This window comes from Sapajus apella, unplaced genomic scaffold (genome assembly GCF_009761245.1).
Source record: "Sapajus apella isolate SASKATOON/1434 unplaced genomic scaffold, GSC_monkey_1.0 scaffold105, whole genome shotgun sequence".
Lineage (NCBI taxonomy): Eukaryota > Metazoa > Chordata > Mammalia > Primates > Cebidae > Sapajus > Sapajus apella.
In genome coordinates, this window is record NW_022437045.1 from 3198245 (window position 1) to 3216856 (window position 18612).

At 38.0% G+C, this 18612-nt stretch overlaps 1 protein-coding gene across 2 annotated transcripts in view; it reads right to left on the bottom strand.

The window, feature by feature from the left end:
• Window positions 1-1357: 1357 nt before the first annotated feature.
• The window catches only part of OPRM1 (opioid receptor mu 1), a 114755-nt gene continuing 97500 nt past the window's right edge, over window positions 1358-18612 (bottom strand). For both annotated transcript variants that reach the window (XM_032258761.1, XM_032258760.1), the window contains exon 4: window positions 1358-11975. In XM_032258761.1, coding sequence (XP_032114652.1) covers window positions 11937-11975 — 39 coding nt within the window. In that variant the 3' untranslated portion in view covers window positions 1358-11936. The remainder of the gene's footprint in view (window positions 11976-18612) is intronic.

Consider the following 18612-nt stretch of genomic DNA (forward strand, 5'->3'; position numbering starts at 1 on the left):
TATGTGTTGTTTAGGTACCAGGACTACTGTAAATTAAAATGTCACCCTGGCATAGAACCTCAATCCACGTGCAGAGTGGCAGGGGTCTAGCTTTTATTTCACTTCCAACACTGTCAAGGAAATGAATTAATTCTGCCCTTGTTTCAGACTCAGGAATACACGCAGCTAGAAGGGGGCCAATGGGTGGAAGGGTTGATTGCTTACGTTAGGTTTTACCTAAAGCTATAGAATAAAGAAGGAACAATTCAGTTGCCATTTGTATTGCTAGAGAGAAAAAGTAGTTTGTGGGCAGGAGTTTGTTTAAAATGTCTGAATTTAATACACCATGAGAGGATCTCATTTACTCAAACAGATTCTTTACAATATTTTGATTTTCTTTTCCCGCTGAAATATTATAGGTATCTTTTAAAACCAAGGGTTAATAGTTACCTGAATTTCAAACGCAATTTAAAACATGCAGGAATCTTTTCTTTTCTAGTGGAAATTATATTTGGATGGCAAAAATGTGTCATTAATGTTATAAAAAATTTAATGACAAGCGGCAGAGCACCTAATGTTTAGACTTACTTTTTCTATTTGCTACATTTGACAGAGTAGTTTTTCAATTTTTTAAAAATACATCTGCACTGGCAGGGTTTCTTTTCTTCATATAACATAACCAAATGAAAACAAGATCGCTCATTGTTTTACATTTTCAGAACTGGTTATTTAAGTGTGTAAAAAGTTCAGAAAATGTATTGCCAGGGGAAGAATGGTTTAGAGAAAACTGGCATTTTTTCTTTAATTCCCATTAAAATAATGGAAATGTATAGGCCAATATAAATCCCCATTTATATTGGTATATATATTTCCTTTATATGTTCTGTTTATATTGGTAGATATACTCCCATGTAATGGCATATATACTTTCATATAGCGGTATTAATACCATTATATGGATATACAGTTAGTATATAATGGGAATATATATATACTAGTATTTCTAACTTAATTCCTATTAAATTAATGGGGATTTATAGGCCAATATTCATATAGCTATGCTTAACACAGAAATTTTTATGGTTGGAGTATTAAATTATAAATGGTAGCATTAAATTTTATGGATTCAATATTTATGAAAATTCAAACATTTCCATGAAACTGATGGTTTGGGTAGAGATAAAATAATTTAAATTTCAAACTAAGATTTAAATAGAAAAAGTATAGTTGAAAGAAAATTCTAATTTTCATTTTAAGTTTGTGTTCAGAGTACAAATGTAAATAACAAGAGTGCGAGTAAATTATTGATGCTGGACCTTCAAATAAGGAGGTAAGCCTTTAGTAAATTTTATTTTAGTACTGATTGCATTTTATTTTGATTACAACTACCATATAATTCCCATGGATCCATTTCACTATGCTGCATGTGTGTGTGTGTGTGTGTGTGTGTGCACACGTGTGTGTACTGTGGGGTTGGTGGTAATGTACACTTAAAATGCAAAGTACCTGACTGATAAGAGACACTTCAACCAAACTAGCCATTAAAAAAAATCACAGGCATCTTCAAAAGCTTGAAAGTCTGCAAAGCAATTCCCAGCAGTCTGGGAGCTCATCAGACCTTGAACTAAATAAATATGTTTCAAGAATAGATATAGAGTTATTTTTCAAATGAATGTAGATGTTCTTTTGAGAACTAAAATACACATCTGAAATTATTATTGACATTAGTTTTTCCATTATGATTTTCTGTAACAGTGGGCACTAAAACTCAAATTATTATGTGGAAGTCTCCAATCATATATGATGTTGACATAAGTTCTTATACTTCAAAATATTAATAAGACACAGATATAGGTTAAACTCCTATTCTCTTTTGACAGAGCCAAATTGACTTATATTTATAGGTCCAATTTAACATTAGTTTTCTGTTTTTTGCAAAGATCTCTGTGCACTATGTAGAAACAGAGCTAGAAGAAACAATTCTAGTTTTTAAACTTATTTCACAACTAGCATAGCTATTATCTGGCAGTTCTCATCAGACCGTCAGCTCTGCATGAGGTATAAGGTAGCCTTTTTCCTCAATGATGTGTTTATTCGCTCAGTCTCCAGCTGTCTCTGTAATAAATCAGCTAGTTCAAGAACAACCGGCATGATTGCTTCAACTGTCTTCAGGAGCAATAAAAAAAACAGTAATTGAATTGATCTCCCAGTTTCCTCTTGTGAATTTCAACCTTTTTATGAGAAAAACAGGACTTAAAAGAGATGCCTGTATTTTTATATGCATGTGCACATTCATGGGCCAACCTACATCCTGGCAAAAGGATCCTCAATGGACTGTCCCATTTCTTAGACTTCCCTGGAATTTTGTTGTGGTGAACATTGCTTAAAATAAATGGACCTTCAGCCATTATTAGAAACTGTATTAAATCATTTGGTCTATGGATTTGGTTATGTTACAATTTAGTTCGAAGGAAGGAGTTAATTATAAAAGTGAAAAAGGAACCTTGAAGTTGGAATTAACTCCATCCTCATTTTGTTCTTCTAATAAATGGGCGAAGTTTATGAAGAAAACACACAAATCACTGGGTAGCTCTTCAGGTAAACACCAGGTTTTCTTATTGTTATTTTCCCACAGGCCCTGCAGAAGTTATATGATTGATTTACACGCAGCAAGGGGATCCTGAGAGCACTTGCTAGATTACAATTTGTAATACTGAATTTATAAATCTTGGACATACTCTGTTATTTGAACTTAATTTGTACAGATGCAGTAGCTTGCATGGAAAGTACTCAGCCGGAGAGTAGGCCTATTTGTTTTCTCTGGTCCCTTGAGAAATAAGGGCCACGAATTTCCATAAAGCAAATGAGTTTTGAGTTAGTACAGCAGTGAGCAGTAACAGCTCCCCACCGAGACAGAGCAATGGGTAAGCCTGGGGGCAGATGGGAACAAATTGTATCACAGCCAAGGAGAATTACAGGAAGCCCTTGTTATTTTCCTGTTTTCTGAATGGACCCCTGCAGAGGCAGGAACAGGCAGTAGGAATCAGATTTGTCACCTGCAGAGATTCAGGAGAACAAGAATCAACCCATGGATGTCTTGTGCTGGTCAGGATATCGGAGATTAAATTGTAACTGGTTCTAAGTCAAAATGATGGAGAAAAAAGAGTTGTTATTTAGTGAAAGCAGGGAGTGGGGAGGGTTGTAGCTGACCCACCACGATGTCAAGTCATGAGCACAGATACATCTCAATTGGTGGTGTGCACCTCCTAATCTAGTCTGGTATTTCTTATTCTAAGGAGCATGTATTTGTGTGATGACAAACATTTCAGGGACAAGTAAAAAGTCTTAAACACAACAACAAATAAATAAACAAACAACAGCAACAAAAACCCAAATTAAAACCCAAACAAAACCTCCCCCAATCCCCCAAACCTTTAAAGAGTAGGCAAGTAGGGAATAGGTGTTTCTGAAAACACCTAACTGGCCACTTTATTCAAATTCCCTTTATAAATGATACCTCTTCTTTTGGAAGTCTCTGATGGAATCCTTAGATGATAGTAGCCACTGCTTTCAAAGGATGATATCTTAGAACACAGCCAAGAAAAGCCACATGTACCACTATGATAGGAAAAGTATAGCATTTAATACTGCATCTCAAGGCTGTGTTGTGTGAAGGAAACTTTGGGCATATAGCGTGGCACATGACACTTTTTTATTTGGGGAAAGTAAGAAGTCTAATGTGTCACCAGCAGGACACGCATGTTTACCTCTGCTTGGAGAGCCTTTGAGGGGTCACTGAAGGGTGTACACCTGTCACTCAGCCTTCATAATGCAGAGCAGTGAACAATCGTGGAAGCCAAATCTGCCTTGCAGATGAAAAGAGGAACCAGCTGATTCTAGGCTTAGTTGTTTTGGTGTCACAGCAGCATGGGGTGGTGACAATTGCTACCACAACCAGGTACAGAATATGAAAAGCACGTCTGCAACCCAGAAACCCAGCTCCTGAGGGAACCAGGGAAAGAAAGCCTATGAGACATTTGAATTTTGCAAATATTGTGTAGTGTTGGGACACTTCTGCCCTTCTTGAAATGGGGGAAAATAATTGCTGTTCTCCTTCCCAGAACTTCTTTGTCTTTGTCCTCTTAGACAGTGAATTACAACCTTTAGGTCACACAAATGTAATCTCCTCTCCTTTCTCACTGATACTTGTTAATTCAAGCAGTTTTGGTATGCTTAAATTAATGAAGCTCGCGCATGATGTTCAGTGCATGTTAAATTTTACTCTTAGGAAAATGGTTGTCCCCTTTATTTCCTCTTTTTCTCTTCTACATCTTCCTTGGTTTCTACCACTTCTCTCATTTCCACTTGGTATTTTGTAACCCTGTGTATTCATTGAAAAATTTCTAGCCTTGGTGGGCAGTGAAAATTTAAATAAAACATTATGCATTTGAAGCAAAAGAGTGAAAATTTAAGAGACTGAAAGCAAATGGGATATGATAGCCTGTTTTCAACTTTCAGGTCCTTTCAAAAGTCAAATTGCAAAGGAAGTTGCAGGTAATATTGGAAACCACCTTTCTCTGGAAGCTTTTTGTTGCTAAAAATTCCTATTATAGTGCATGTGACAATATCAAGATGAATTTTCTCCACTGTCCCAAAGGGCTTCTGTGCTCTTTCTTTAGAACCAAAACAAATACTTATTTTTCTTTATGAGTATGCTTATGCTAAGAATGTGATACTATTAGTTGGAACTTAAGCAACAAACCTCTAAATCTAAACCTGTGTAATGAAAGAGGTTTATTGCTTGCGAGGTTTGAGTTTTATGTACACAATTGTAGGGGAGGTAGTAAACTATATTTGATTCATGAAATAGCTTTGGATGACAAAAGATCATTGAGATGTATGATAGAGGCAAAGTCAAGTACCATCAAAATTGTCACTATCCCGCTGCATGGGATATAATTAATATTACTGTTCTTTCAAAATTGAAAATGAAGATACATCATCTGAAAAACATAAATATATCTATTCTTTCCCTGAAACATTTTGGGCTACTCTGGTTAATATTGGGCAATTTTTACACTAACAAAAAACTACTATAGTTTTGTTTTGCTCCCACAGGACAGAAGTTTTCCTGAAACACAGAGGGTAAAACTGTCTAATGTAGATGCTTCTGCTCAGCTGTGGCCTTTGGTAGGTCCTGTATCTGGTCTGAGAGATTCTACGGAACCTTTGCAACTTTCAGTAGAATTGCTACTTGCTCTACAAAATGTCTGAGTGCCTTTAGAGATAATTTCTTTGTGTAAAATGTAGTGAGGAGAACTACTTTCTCTGAGTGGCAGCATGTGTTGCCAAATAATTCCAGTGATAGACTGGATAAGATGAGTAAGCTTTCATCTCTTTTCCTTCCCTTTATTGTTTCTACTTGATTCTTACCTTGCTCTTCCCAAATAAATAATGAACCTTCTGCATTGTCTCAGACCTAGTGGTATGTTCTAGGAGCATATTAATGTATTGCAATAAAGTTTTATTTTAGTTTCGAGCATATGAAGTGCTTTTCGATGCAAATGGATCAAAGACTTACTGTCTTTTGAGACTGAGACAGAAAAGAAGGGCTCACCCCATGTGTCACAGAGATCATACGGAAATAGCACCCCATTTCTGTAGGTATGGGGTGGAGTGTTCCTAGGAACTAACGTCTTGAGTTTTAACATCCCACTGCATACCTGTGGAAAATAACTTCTTCTGTAATTTTGTAAAGTTTAAGTGCAATTTCAAGTGCAGATTCTAATGAAGTTCTCAATACAAGGTAAGAAATGCAAAGTGAATTGAAAAAGCATATTCTTAAATTTGTTTAAAATGCATGATGGGAAAAACCCCTAGAAAATCGATCTTTCTCTGAGTATCTGCCTCGGGTCTAGAATAATATTTTCATATATTTGAGTCAGAACTTGCTTTAAAAATTGATACATTTAACTCTAATGATTTCTGAGCTCTTAAAATTCCTTTAAAAATATATACACTGCATTTATTCAATATTGTGTGGAAAGTACCTTGTTACAAAAGTACTTTTAGTTCACTCTCAATCTATTTTTCCTCCCCTAAAATCTCAGTGTCAATGGTCCTTATATTTGTGATTCATGTGTCAGAGGTGTTTGAACCAGAGCAACTCCATCTTGAATAGGGGCTGGGTAAAATAAGGCTGAGACCTACTGGGTTAGGTATCAGGAGTTAGGCATTCTAAGTCACAGGAAGAGATAGGAGTTTGGCACAAAGTACAGGTCACAGAGACTTTACTGATTAAAGGATGTGGTAAAGAAGCTGGCCAAACCCCACCAAAACCAAGATGGCAACAAAAGTGACCTCTGGTTGTCCTCACTGCTCATTATATACTAATTATAATGCATTAGCATGCTAAAAGACACTCCCACCAGTACCATGACAGTTTACAAATACCATGGCAATGTCAGGAAGTTACCTTATATGGTCTTAAAAAGGGAAGAATCCTCAGTTCTAGGAATTGCCCACTCTTTTCCCGGAAAACTCATTAATAAGCCACCCCTTGTTTAGCATATAATCAAGAAATAACCACAAAATAGCCAACCAGCAGCCCTTGGGGCTACACTGCCTGTGGAGTAGCCATTCCTTGCTCCTTTACTTTCCTAATAAACTTGCTTTAGAGGGAGAAGAAAAGGAAACATCACTTAGGTAGATAGCTAAGACTAGTCCTTGGAGAAGCAGCCTGCCTGAAAAATCACAGCTACAGGCAAAAATGGATCAGCCTGGGGAAAACTCAGACTTTAACTGCTGCACTGTTAGAAGGTAAGACCCAGCATAGAAGCCTTTTGTTCATTGTGCAATTAGCAGGCTCCCAGGAAAAAGTTTCCTTCTTTTTTCTGCTCCATGGGAACTTGCACAGGGAGGATAGAAGCTTACTTAAACCCACAATTATACAAACAAGAAAAGCTACGTTTTGTGCTCTCCTGGAGACATCCCGCAGCTGCATATATAGAGGCAGTTGTAGAGATAGCTTTCAGATAAGAGAAGTTACTCAAATAGCTACAGAGATGAGAGGAGTTTCTGATAAAAGCTTTGGATTCAGCTATAAAAACAGCAACTCTCTTGAGCTCCCCTCTCTGCTGCAGAGAGCTTTCTTCTTTTGCTTATTAAACTTTCACTCCAACTTCACCCTTTGTGTCCATGCTCCTTAATTTTCTTGGTTGTGAGACAACCTCGGATAACACTTTAGACAACAAGACCATTGACTCTGACCTGTTTCACTTTCACTTTACTCTATGGACTCCCCTGAATTCTTTCTTGCATGAGGTTCAAGAACCCTCTTTTGGGATTGGGATCAGATCCCTTTCCAGGTAACCGAATTGCTTAGGACACAGTAATACTGTTTGCATTAAATTGAACTTGACTCATCTGTCTACTGCTTTAAGAAATATCATGGTGGTATTACATAACAAAAGGTTGAACATTTGCCACACACTGCCCCTCACAATGCTATCCACATTTGGTTTTGCTTCTGGAGCAGTTTGTAATGTACACAATTCCTTGTACTTTTAACATTTTTGATGACAGTGGGGAACATTGACTATGGGTGAAATTGTTTGTAATTAGATGGATTAAATGGCTCTTAAATGGATGTCCCAGAGTTGAACTCTTTAATTGACTTTTGCCTTAGACCTTACTGGCAGTGGTCTTAAATGGAATCTGCATACCCTCTTCTATGACTATAGATCCTGAACCATCTCAAACTGGGGGAAATAGGGTAGTCCCAGACATTTACAAAGTTTCATGTTCTCACTCTTTTCCTGAGCCCAAGCAATAGACCTATGAGTAAAGAATTATGTTGAGAATCTAGGCAATAATCTTGATGTTTCTAAAATGGCAGTAAGGATTCCTTGAGAAACTAATTTTCTGTTGGTGGATATTTCTATGAAGAGGATAATGTTTCTTCCAGTAACAGTTTTTTGGTTCTGATTGACCTCAAGACTTGTTTGACCAAAACTTGGATGTGTGTGGCCAGTTGAGAAGCTGAGAAACTTAAGCTACCATGTCCTATTCTTAGGTTGCTTTGGCCAGAACCCTCTAGAATTTGTAATACCCTAACAGATAGTATCAGCTTCTACAATATTCATGGCATAAGCTGGAGAAATTTCTAGTGCCATCTTATCTTGGTAATTATCAGTCGATGGAGACTATGTCTATATAAAACTGATTATTATATGAGAGATGTAGTATGCATCTTATTTCCACATATTTAGATGAAATATTTAATTGAAGAATTACCAAAAATATCTTGTTTTTAGCTTTTAAACATATAAATAGACTTGACTTAAGTAAAGACTTTGAATGCTTTGGTGGCTTTGTGACAAATATGGTGAGAATCTTTTCAGAGGTATTTTCTTTGTATCCTAGTTGCATTTCATATCTATGTTTCTGAATTTCAACTTTTGCCTGGCTCCTGAGATGTAAAAGGCATGCTGTGATAATGCTGGAAACAGAATTTGTTAGCATTTTTTGGTAATACTAAATGAGCTAAGTGAGACCTTTTCAATAATAAAATTTGCAAGTGAATGGATATTAGTTTTATCAACACAGTCACATTATTGAAGAAAATAAATGTTCCCTTACCTCCTCATAACTGTCTTAGAATAGTTTATTTTAAAACTGCAACTATCTATTTCAATGTTGAGAAGTGTTTCAAATGGCCAGATTAGGAGTCCTCCTTCTGACAGCCCTGTTGGGGTTGTTTATGACAGAAGGCTCCCCTTGAGGGTCTTCCTGCCTTCTCAAGGAGGTTTCTCTCAGGGTTTTGTGCCAAAGGTGAGCAGAGGTTGTTCCCAGTGAATTTTCCAAGTTTCCCTTGTTGTTTTGGTATCGATAGTTTTCATTTGTAATTTTCATTGCAAATGGAAAGCATTTGCTGCCTGGTAGGCGAAGGTTTTTGTATATATTGTGTCACTTAATCTTTAGCACAATTCAGTAAGGTTGCTATTATCCATGGTTTCAAGGGAAGACTGACACTAGGAGAGTTTAAATATGTTGCTCAAAACCACAAAGCCAAAAAATTTCAAAGTTTGTTCAGATGTGGGTCTGCATGACCCTGAAACTCAAATTTTAGCTTCTTCACTATACTCTATTATTCAACATCATTAAATTGTTAAGGTAGGTCTGGAATATTACAGCTAGAGGCTTAAAACAAAAGTATGATCAAATCCCCTTCTGAGGACAGATACCCTTTTCCCATGAGGCCATTAATAGCCGAGTCCTAGGGATTCACCATTGCCCCAGTTGAGTCTCTTTCCTCTTCTTTCCTTTCTAATGATTAGCAAGTAAAGAGGGATGCAGGAGCAAAGTAACAGTGGAGACTGAAGGAGAAAAGATCACTAACTACTTGGGACACAATAAACTAGAATTTCCATAGCAAGTGATCAGGTGAAGAAGCAAAATTTCTGCCCCATATCTACAGTCTGCATTTCTGGGATAGCAACCCAGGAAGAACTCTCATCCTTAGGCAAGGGAGAAATTAGAAGGAAGAAAAAAGCAGAATATTCCATTTTCTTTGTCTTCAGATTTTATCAGAAACCTTAGCCCATCTAGCTGAGTCAGGGTGTTATGTTGCTACTTACCTTGGAATTGCCAGGAGGTTCTAACAAATTTTCCTTAAAAAATGGTTTTGAAGAAAAATGTTGACATGCACTTATTTATTGTTTACTTTAGAATGTCCTTTAAAAAATAACCCCCTTTATTGTGTATTCTGTGTCGAGTCTCAAAAATGACATGGAAGAAACTTGTTCAAACACATGACATTTGTGGGAAAAGATAGATCAGGGCCTACTTAAAGGTGAAGTTGCTCTCAACAATGTGCCAGGTAATTCATACTAGGAGCTGCTGTTAGACAGAAACAATGATTGTTGAAAAACAGCCTGATGAGAAGAAGCAATACTATGTCATCCCTTAAGAGAAACCATCATAGCCCATGAAAAGCATGAATTTTCCTCCTCAGTTATTTACCTACATATATTTCATTGTGTTCTCTTTGAATTATCCATTTTACTTATGGAAGCTCTAGTAGTGTATACATGTAAATATATACACACTAATATACTTATTTAACATTCTAAATCTTTCTAAGGTCCTAGTTTTAGTTACTTTGGCCAGAAAATATAAAAAGTTAAACATAATACATGTCTGTTATGGAACATAATATTTGAGAACTAGAAATTATTACAAACAAACATGAGACTTCATCAGAAGGAAACACTAAAACTCTTATTTTGTTTTTTTCTCATCTACTGGACACATGGGTTGAGTCCACATAACTTGAGCCAATAGATCTGAGGGTAAATCCAGTTATTCTGATCCACGACAGATGTTTTCCAGAAACATTGTTTTCGGATGTCTGGCACATATTTGCGCCTTGTCAGATCGATGAAGAAATGCAAATTTTACAATGGAGTCTTCTGGCAGATTGTAGACTGAGAAATACTCAGAAGTCAGCAGCCTAGTATTTTTACTGGTGTCTTCATAGATAACTACATGGTATTTGATTCACTTAATCAATGCTGACAAAAGTTCAAAGGGGAGAGCTTCTCGGCATAAGACATCTGACTTGGCTGTCTACCTAGATCAAGTAAAATGGGTGATTGCCAAATCTCTACTGTATTTTACAACAAAGAAAACCAGTCAAAGAGAATTGTCCTAGAGAAACTATTTAGAAGATTGACACTTTACAAAGGAAATCTTGACATTAAGCAGAGACCAAAAAGACCAAAATATTGGTGATAACATTATATAAACACAATCTTCAGGAAAATATTTTTGGGCCATTGTTAATATTTCACGTCCAAGTAACTACACAGGATTGAAAAGTAGATGACACACTTTTCTATATGGTCATTTCAGTCTTTCTGTCTTGAGATTACATTTATTGGATCTATTTTTTTTTAAAAAAATAGCTTAAACTGTTCTGGCAATCAACAAAAACATCTGTCATTTTATCACGCTGATTCAAAAGGCATAAGAATTCTAAACTGAGTTTAAAAAAGAAAATAATATGTGGGGAGCATGCAGCATGGTGAAACCAGTGAGAAATAAAGAGCGCATTTTAATGTTTGACTTCCTGCATGGGTGAAGTGATGAGCTCATTGGCTATTACCTTTTGTGAACACTTAAATAGGAGCAAGAAAACTGCACATTTAAAACCAGGAAACAAACCACTGAAGGCCTGAGAATGGAAAATCCCCCATGACGACTCTTTGGAAGTATTTGCAGTGCATGAGATTCAACTCTTCTACAGCCTGACATATTACTGTGTTTCAGATTACGTTTCATGCTAATTTCTTCCCTTGCAGTTATGGAGCTAGATGAGAGAGAGATGCTATTTTTTTAAACAATACAAAAACAAGAAACAGAGGTGAAAATGATGTCTTAGCCACATGCTAAGTTTAAGGTGAACATTAAAGGTCAAAAATAGCATAATGCATTCATTCCCTTGCAAAGCACTGGCAGGACTTGGACCTTCCATACAAGGTGCTTTGATCAGAGGTAGCATTTACTTTGTGTGTTACTATGGTGAACTTAACAAAAGGTGATTTTTCTTTAATGAGGTCATAAATAATTGCTTGAAAACAATATATTACAGACAGAAGGGTCACCTTTTATGATGACTTCAATTCACATGCCATGGTGGGTTTTGGTTCCATTGGGTGTCTTGAACAAACTGGACTTGTCAGTGTGGTATATTCCTTTCCTTCCAAATGCTCCACTTACTTTGTCTGTCCCTCTAATGTGCAGAGTGGAGTGGCCAGAGAGGAGAGAGGTTGGATGACCTAAAAGCACACACATTCCTAGAGAATTAGAGCCTCCTGTGCATTCTTGAAGCAACCTGCTTCCACATACATGGTGGCTTCTAAGCTTGGTGAAGGTCGGAATGGCATGAGACCCTGTTAGGGCAATGGAGAATTTTCTGCTTCCAGATTTTCTAGCTGAAAGGTGAGAAGGAGCAAAGACAGTGAACATTTCAGATGTGGTTGCAGCACACGCTAGTTGGGCATCTTCTGCCCATAAGAACTGTATTGAAGACCTTTATGTATACTTTCACCTGCAATCCTGAGTTTTTCTTAAATGTCAAGACATTAATCAATCTCTTCAGATACTATGAATAGTCTTCTGGCTCATTATGAAAATGCTCTTGAATTTGTGTACACTGCTGAGAAGAACTGTATACTAGTCATCATAGAGATATTATTGATAATTTCCTTAGAAAATACATTTTAATCCAAACTCTTTCTCCCCCCTTTTCACCTTTTCCCTTTCTTTAGCCTAAAATCATTTATGACTTGACCAAGATTTTAAAAGAAAAGCAATGCTTTTTTCAGTACTTCTAAGCTTATTTCTAGATAAAGAGTTTTTTATTTTTTCCCAATTCTCAAAATTAATGACTTTTTTTCCTGTAACTGATTTGAAGTACACCCCACCTGACTCCCACTATAAAACTGGTATATAGGTTGAACAATAATAATATTTGCCCAGAGACATGGAAATGTGGTCTGCTATTTTCAGGTAAGGAAAGAGGACTGTGGAATTAGAACAAGTTTTATAATTAACAAATAATTGTTGCTATCACTCATTATCATATTGCTGAGGAGAAAGAAAGGAGCTGTTTGTATAGTAAGTGTAAAGGGATAAAAGATCATTAAAAAAATTTTATTTTGGTAAATTTTCTTTATCCATGTGCTTTACCATTTGCTTTCTCTCTCTCTCTCTCTGTCTCTCTCTCTCTCACACACACAAACACACACACACACACACACACACACACACACACACACAACCCTTTTTAAACCATTTGATGCTTTACCCTTAAATATTTCAGTACATGTTGTCTAAGAATAAAGAATAGATCAGATCATTCTCCCTTTAGGGACAGGAAGTCCATCATGGGCTAAGAGTGTCCCTGCACGTCCTTGCTGACCCTGACAAATTGCAAGGCCTAACTGTCCTCCGACTCTGATCATTTCTGCAGCTGAACACACAGGCAACTAAGGTAGGCACAGACAACTACAGCACTGACCACAATGTGGTTGCTTGCTCCTAGAGGAGGCTTGTTTATTGCTTTCCCTGGTGCTGAGACTTCAGCTCTGAGTTCCTCAACTGTGATACAACCTACCGTGTGTGTACTGCCATCTGGTCCAGTCATATTGCCTTGTAGGATTTGGGAGTAGGGAAACTGGCACTATCATGCTAAAGCTTCTGCTATTTGCTGTGCTGTGAGTAGTCAATCGCCTGAGTCTTTTGTCTACTTATGGCAACTATAGAGTTGTGGCAAAGCAATCTACTTGCTTGCTTAATCATCTCCTTTGGAATCCTGTTACTTCTTGCCACCTATCTTCTAAGAGGCTGAGAGTCTTCCTAAAATGGCACAAAGTGCAGGGTGCCAAGACAGACAAGAACTTTTTGGAGGAATAAAATGGCAAGAACTCATAAGCTGGGTTCAGGGACATTTGTGATCTCCCCGGGTCTGGTAGCAAATATTCTGGCCCAAATGGTGCAGAAGGTGGGCAGCGAGTGGTCCACCTCTCTCCTACCTGCTGATGAACAAGAGTTGAGTCAACAGATGGAGGCTGAGAAGTGAGGGATAAAATCTAACAAACTGCCATGGTTTTCTGTTTGCTCTCCGATGGGCTAGGAGACTGAGAGAACACTCTGGGCTCTTAGGTGGGGAAGCACAACTGTGTCAGGTTTTAAGTTACAATTGTATGCATCTGAAGGGTAACATATTCCCAGAGAGAGTACCAAGACGTAGATCCATGGGGACAGGGAAAGGAAAGAAGTCCAGGGATGCTTTGATCAGCTGACAGAGGGGCTGTTCCACACTTGGCTGCATTGGTGCAACGAAGGAGTAAGAAAGGTTACGCCTTAGAGCATGCGCACCAAGGCTGTCTCACGTGGGAACCTATGCTTTAAACCACTTTTCAAATTACATCATTGAGATAGAATCATGTCCCATAATAAGGTTTGCTACTCTGAATTTCTGTTTTAGTGATTATATTATGGCCAGTCCAAGAAGATTTTCTTTTCTTTTCTGTTTTTTTGAGGCAGAGCCAAATTCTGTCACCCAAGCTGGAGTGCAGTGGCACAATCTTGGCTGACTGGAACCTCCAGCTCCCAGATTCAAGCAATTCTTAATGCTTCAGCCTCCCGAGTAGCTGGAATTATAGGCATGTGCCACCACACCCATCTAAGTTTTGTATTTTCAGTAGAGACAGGGTTTCCCACATTGACCAGTCTGGTTTCAAGCTCTTGACCTCAAGTGATCCTCCCGCCTCAGCCTCCCAAAGCGCTGGGATTACAAACAGGAACCACCACGCTGCCTGTGTCTGTTTTTGATATCCATGCTCAAATGACTAAGTACCAGGTTCTCTTAAGGTCCTTCTCTTGTAAGGAGCACACAGTTAATTAACCAGATTTGAAACAGAAAAAAAAGGGAAAGGAAGTAACTGTAGCCACTGGGCAAGGCTATTTAGAGCTCTGTTACCTACTACTTTGGCTGCTCCCAGGGCTGAATGTGTAATTGGTATTGATCATTTACATTCTTGTTCTGTAAATGCTCATGATGTCCAGGAGAGATTTTCTTGATTGGAAAAGCCATTTGTAGAGAGGGATAGAGGATTGCATGCACAACTGATCACAGATTGGCTTTGATTCTCTTTTAAGTTTTTTTAAAAAAACAATTTAGAATTCCAGAAGGAGAAAAGGAAACCACAGCCTTGATCAAGGACTTAAATACAATGGGACTCATGAAAAATGTAATATTTCAATGTAACAGCTTTGTGTGGCCAGTGGAAAAAAGCTAAAGGGAACCTGGAGGCTTGTGGTAGACCGCTGCCAACTGAATATACTTGGTGTTATAGTTCTGGCTGTTACAGACTTTGTGACTGTAAATGAATCAATTCCCTGTGATAGCACCTGGTGTACCATTCTGGACTTTGGTCATGTATTTTTCTCAATCCCCTTTGCACCCAAATATTAAGACCCCTTCTCTGGCTGACTCTCCAAAACATGTTTCCTGGGCTGTTGCAGTACTACTTGAATTTCCCTGCTATTTATTGCCAGCAGGTGGATCAAAACACAGGACAAGCCTCTCTCTCTCTCTTTTATTTTTACAGAGAAATTAGCCTTACTATATTGATGATACTCTATTGATAGGCTTCAATAATATTAGCAGATGCTAAATTACATGAAGGCCTAGAAAGACTTAATTCTGATAAGATACAGAACCCGCCACCCAAGTCAAAATTTTCAAAGTGATATGTACTAAGACTCAAAAGTTGATCCTAGACAGTAAAGAAAACATTCTTTGCTCTATGGCTCTCCTAAGAGAAAGGAAGCCTGGCACTTAATTGGACTATTTAAGTTTTAGAGACAAGATGTGCCTTATCTATGCATGCCTCCTGTTGAGTCCTATGTACACCCTGATCAAAATGCCTGCCATGTATGGCTGGGGACCTAAGCTGCAGGTGGCACTTGGGTCAATGTAGCAGGATGTTGCAGCAGACCACCCAGGGGGCCCTTTTCAACTCCAGGCTTCTGGAAAGGGAAACAGTCTCCACCTGGAAGTAGACCCTTGGCATTATGGACTCACTGCCTCCCTGGCAACCCTACCCACTGGGGAAAGAACACCTTACACCCCGGAGATGCTTAGAGGAGGGAATAATCCATGCTCTTTTTGTCTCTGAATCCCAGCCCCTCAGTTGGCAAAATAATCAGAGATAAGTAACAGCTCTGATTGCCAGCTGGTACCACTGCTAGATTTATCGGCTGGATTTATCATCCTCATCTATGTGCTGTGGCATCAGAAAATCTTCTGATGGTGTTCTCTGAATTTGTATGGAGTTTGTATGGAATTTGTATGAATTTGCAGGAGGTGAGTCCCAACTGTTCCTGTTGTGTTTGGATTAATACCCAGGGTTCAGTGGAGCAATCCATGCAGATGATTGTATGCATATGCATATGGTGGAGCAATCTATGCATACCATAAGAAAGGAAGCTAGGTGCTCATCTGAAATTCGACCTGTTAGTCTTCTCTGTGACTTATTCAGTTGGGTCTGGATCTTGGAGCACATGGTTGAGGTCAATACTGCAGACTGACCTCATCCTATGGATAGGATTCTGTCGACAATAGCCCTAATCCAGTATTGATTGAAATAAGGGGAAACAGATTTGGTCATAGTCCTTGTCAGTATGTCTAATTCAAGTTGCTGATGGGGTGATGTAATCATATAAAAATTTAAGTACAGCCAAGGACATGCTAGGCTGAACATGAATTATCAGGAGAGGCAGTCCACTGAACAACCCTGCTCATTCTTGCTGACTGAGATGAACTGCAAGATCTAATTATCTTCTCGCCCTGAGTTGTTTCTACAGCTAGTCAATTAACAACCTTCACTGCCTGACCACATGAGGACCACAGCGTGACCACTTTGAGACCCTGACTCCTGGAGAAGGAGGACTGGTTTGTTTACTGCTTGCTACAAAAGACACTGAACCTTTGTCTCTGGGCTCCTCAGCTGCTTTGTAACTCACTGTATGTGTAGCAGCAATTTGGGTTCATTGTGTCACATTATGAGAAGTAAAGGCAAAGGAGCTGGCATTATGATGCTGATACTCCTGCTGTTTGCTGTGTTATAATAAGTGGCTTTTCTCTGGCTCACTGAGTCACATTGTCTATTTCTAGCACCCATATAATTGTAACAAGCCAACCTGCTTGCTTGCTAAGACATCCTTTGCAGTTTTACAACTTCCTACCGCTTTCTAAAGCTGAGTTTCTTTTCTGATGATAACCACAGTACAGCTAGTAGATTTGACATTTGACATGAGATATGATACTTAGATATATATGTTAGATAAATAGATATAACACAATTCTCTGCTATCAGTTTTCTATTATTGTCAACAGTTTTTTAAACTATAGTTTTTCCGAGAAGTCAACTAGCAAATCCCCTTTGGCTATTTTTTGTCCTATTTTAAAAAATTAAATGTTTGAAAAGCTTTTAAGGTTCAAACTGAAGCTGATTTAAGGCACTTTTAATCTTTATCCACACAAAGATTGGTGTATATTTCCTGAACTTTTGGAGCTAAAGAAAATGGAAGAGATTCTTTTCAATGTTGTTGATCTATGGAAGCAAACATAACCTTGAGAGGTGAAGTGACGTGCCCAGTTGCATTGGAGGAGGAAAGCTGGTTTAATATTTTCATTTTGTGGCCACTTTCCTCCACTTCCATTTTTTCTTTTTTCTTTGTGATGCCATCCAAAGTTACAATTGAAGGCAATAACAGGCTTGGGTACTTTTGAAGCTGATTAGAGTTTCAGCCAGTAATAGGCTTCAAAATCTCATTCATTTCAGAAACCATAAAAACAGAACCATACAGAAAACCATGGGAGCTGATGACTCATAGGCAAAGATCTCCATGTACCTAAATAATAATAATAGGAAACTTATCCCTCTTTCCAAGTTCCATTGCCTGAATCAGACGTACAGAATCTACAGTACAAGGGCTCCAACTTCAGCAAAGAAGAATTCAAGGAGAGGTGGCATATAATCTTGTAGTTAAAAAGATCCAGACTTGATCTGCCATATGTTTTCTTCTGCTGTGAATATGGCCTTATTTTGTTCAATATAATACATCTTTCTTTCATAAGAGAAAGCTTTGGCCATTACATTTATTGTTCTCTAACAGAAGCTGGTCCTGGAGTCTGAATGGTATAATCAGTCAAACCCAGAAACGAGTCCTAATTCATGAGTAGTCAAGAAAGCTCAGAAACTCCTGCTTGTGAAGGGATCTCTTAAGCAACCATAAGCAGCTCTTAAGCCATGGGATGACAAACTCACACACGTGGTCTCCACTAGGGCTAGCACCAGAACCCAGGCTCTCTGGCTTCCAATCTCACATTCTTTCACAGGAAAATATTGTAATTGTTAGCCCTTGGTATGCTCACAGTTAAGTATAGATGACTTTTAAAGGAAATCTATTTTCTGCAAAGATATTTCATTCAAAAACAGAACAATGTGTCTATTATAATGCTTATTCTTAGCTGTGTATAGTAATTCCACGATTTATACCCCAAAGCTACATAGATTTTTTTCTTATAACCAGAAAACAAAGCAGAGCAAAAGTGAAAACCCAAATAAAACAAAAGGGAAAACCTCGCTCTATTTTCAGAGGTATGAAATTTTAATGTATTTTTGTATACTGAAGTATTTAGAGTATACATGCTTAATGAGTAAGAATAAGAGTTTAATAATCAATTTTAGGATTCTGATTAATGTCTAGAATTACAAGACCTTGCCATTTATTCCAGTGAAACACTGAATTTTGAATAGATTCATGCCTAGCTAGGACTGATGATCTACAGTGGCTTTTAAACATTGCTTAGTGAAACCTTTATCCTGTGAGATGTCCCTTGAAAAGTGGCCTGTGCTCAGATAAATTGGAGAACTGGAGAACTTTTGCTTAGACAATGAAATGTGTATGTATGTAATACACACACACACACACACACACACACACACACCACACACACACACACACACACACACACACACACACACACACACACAC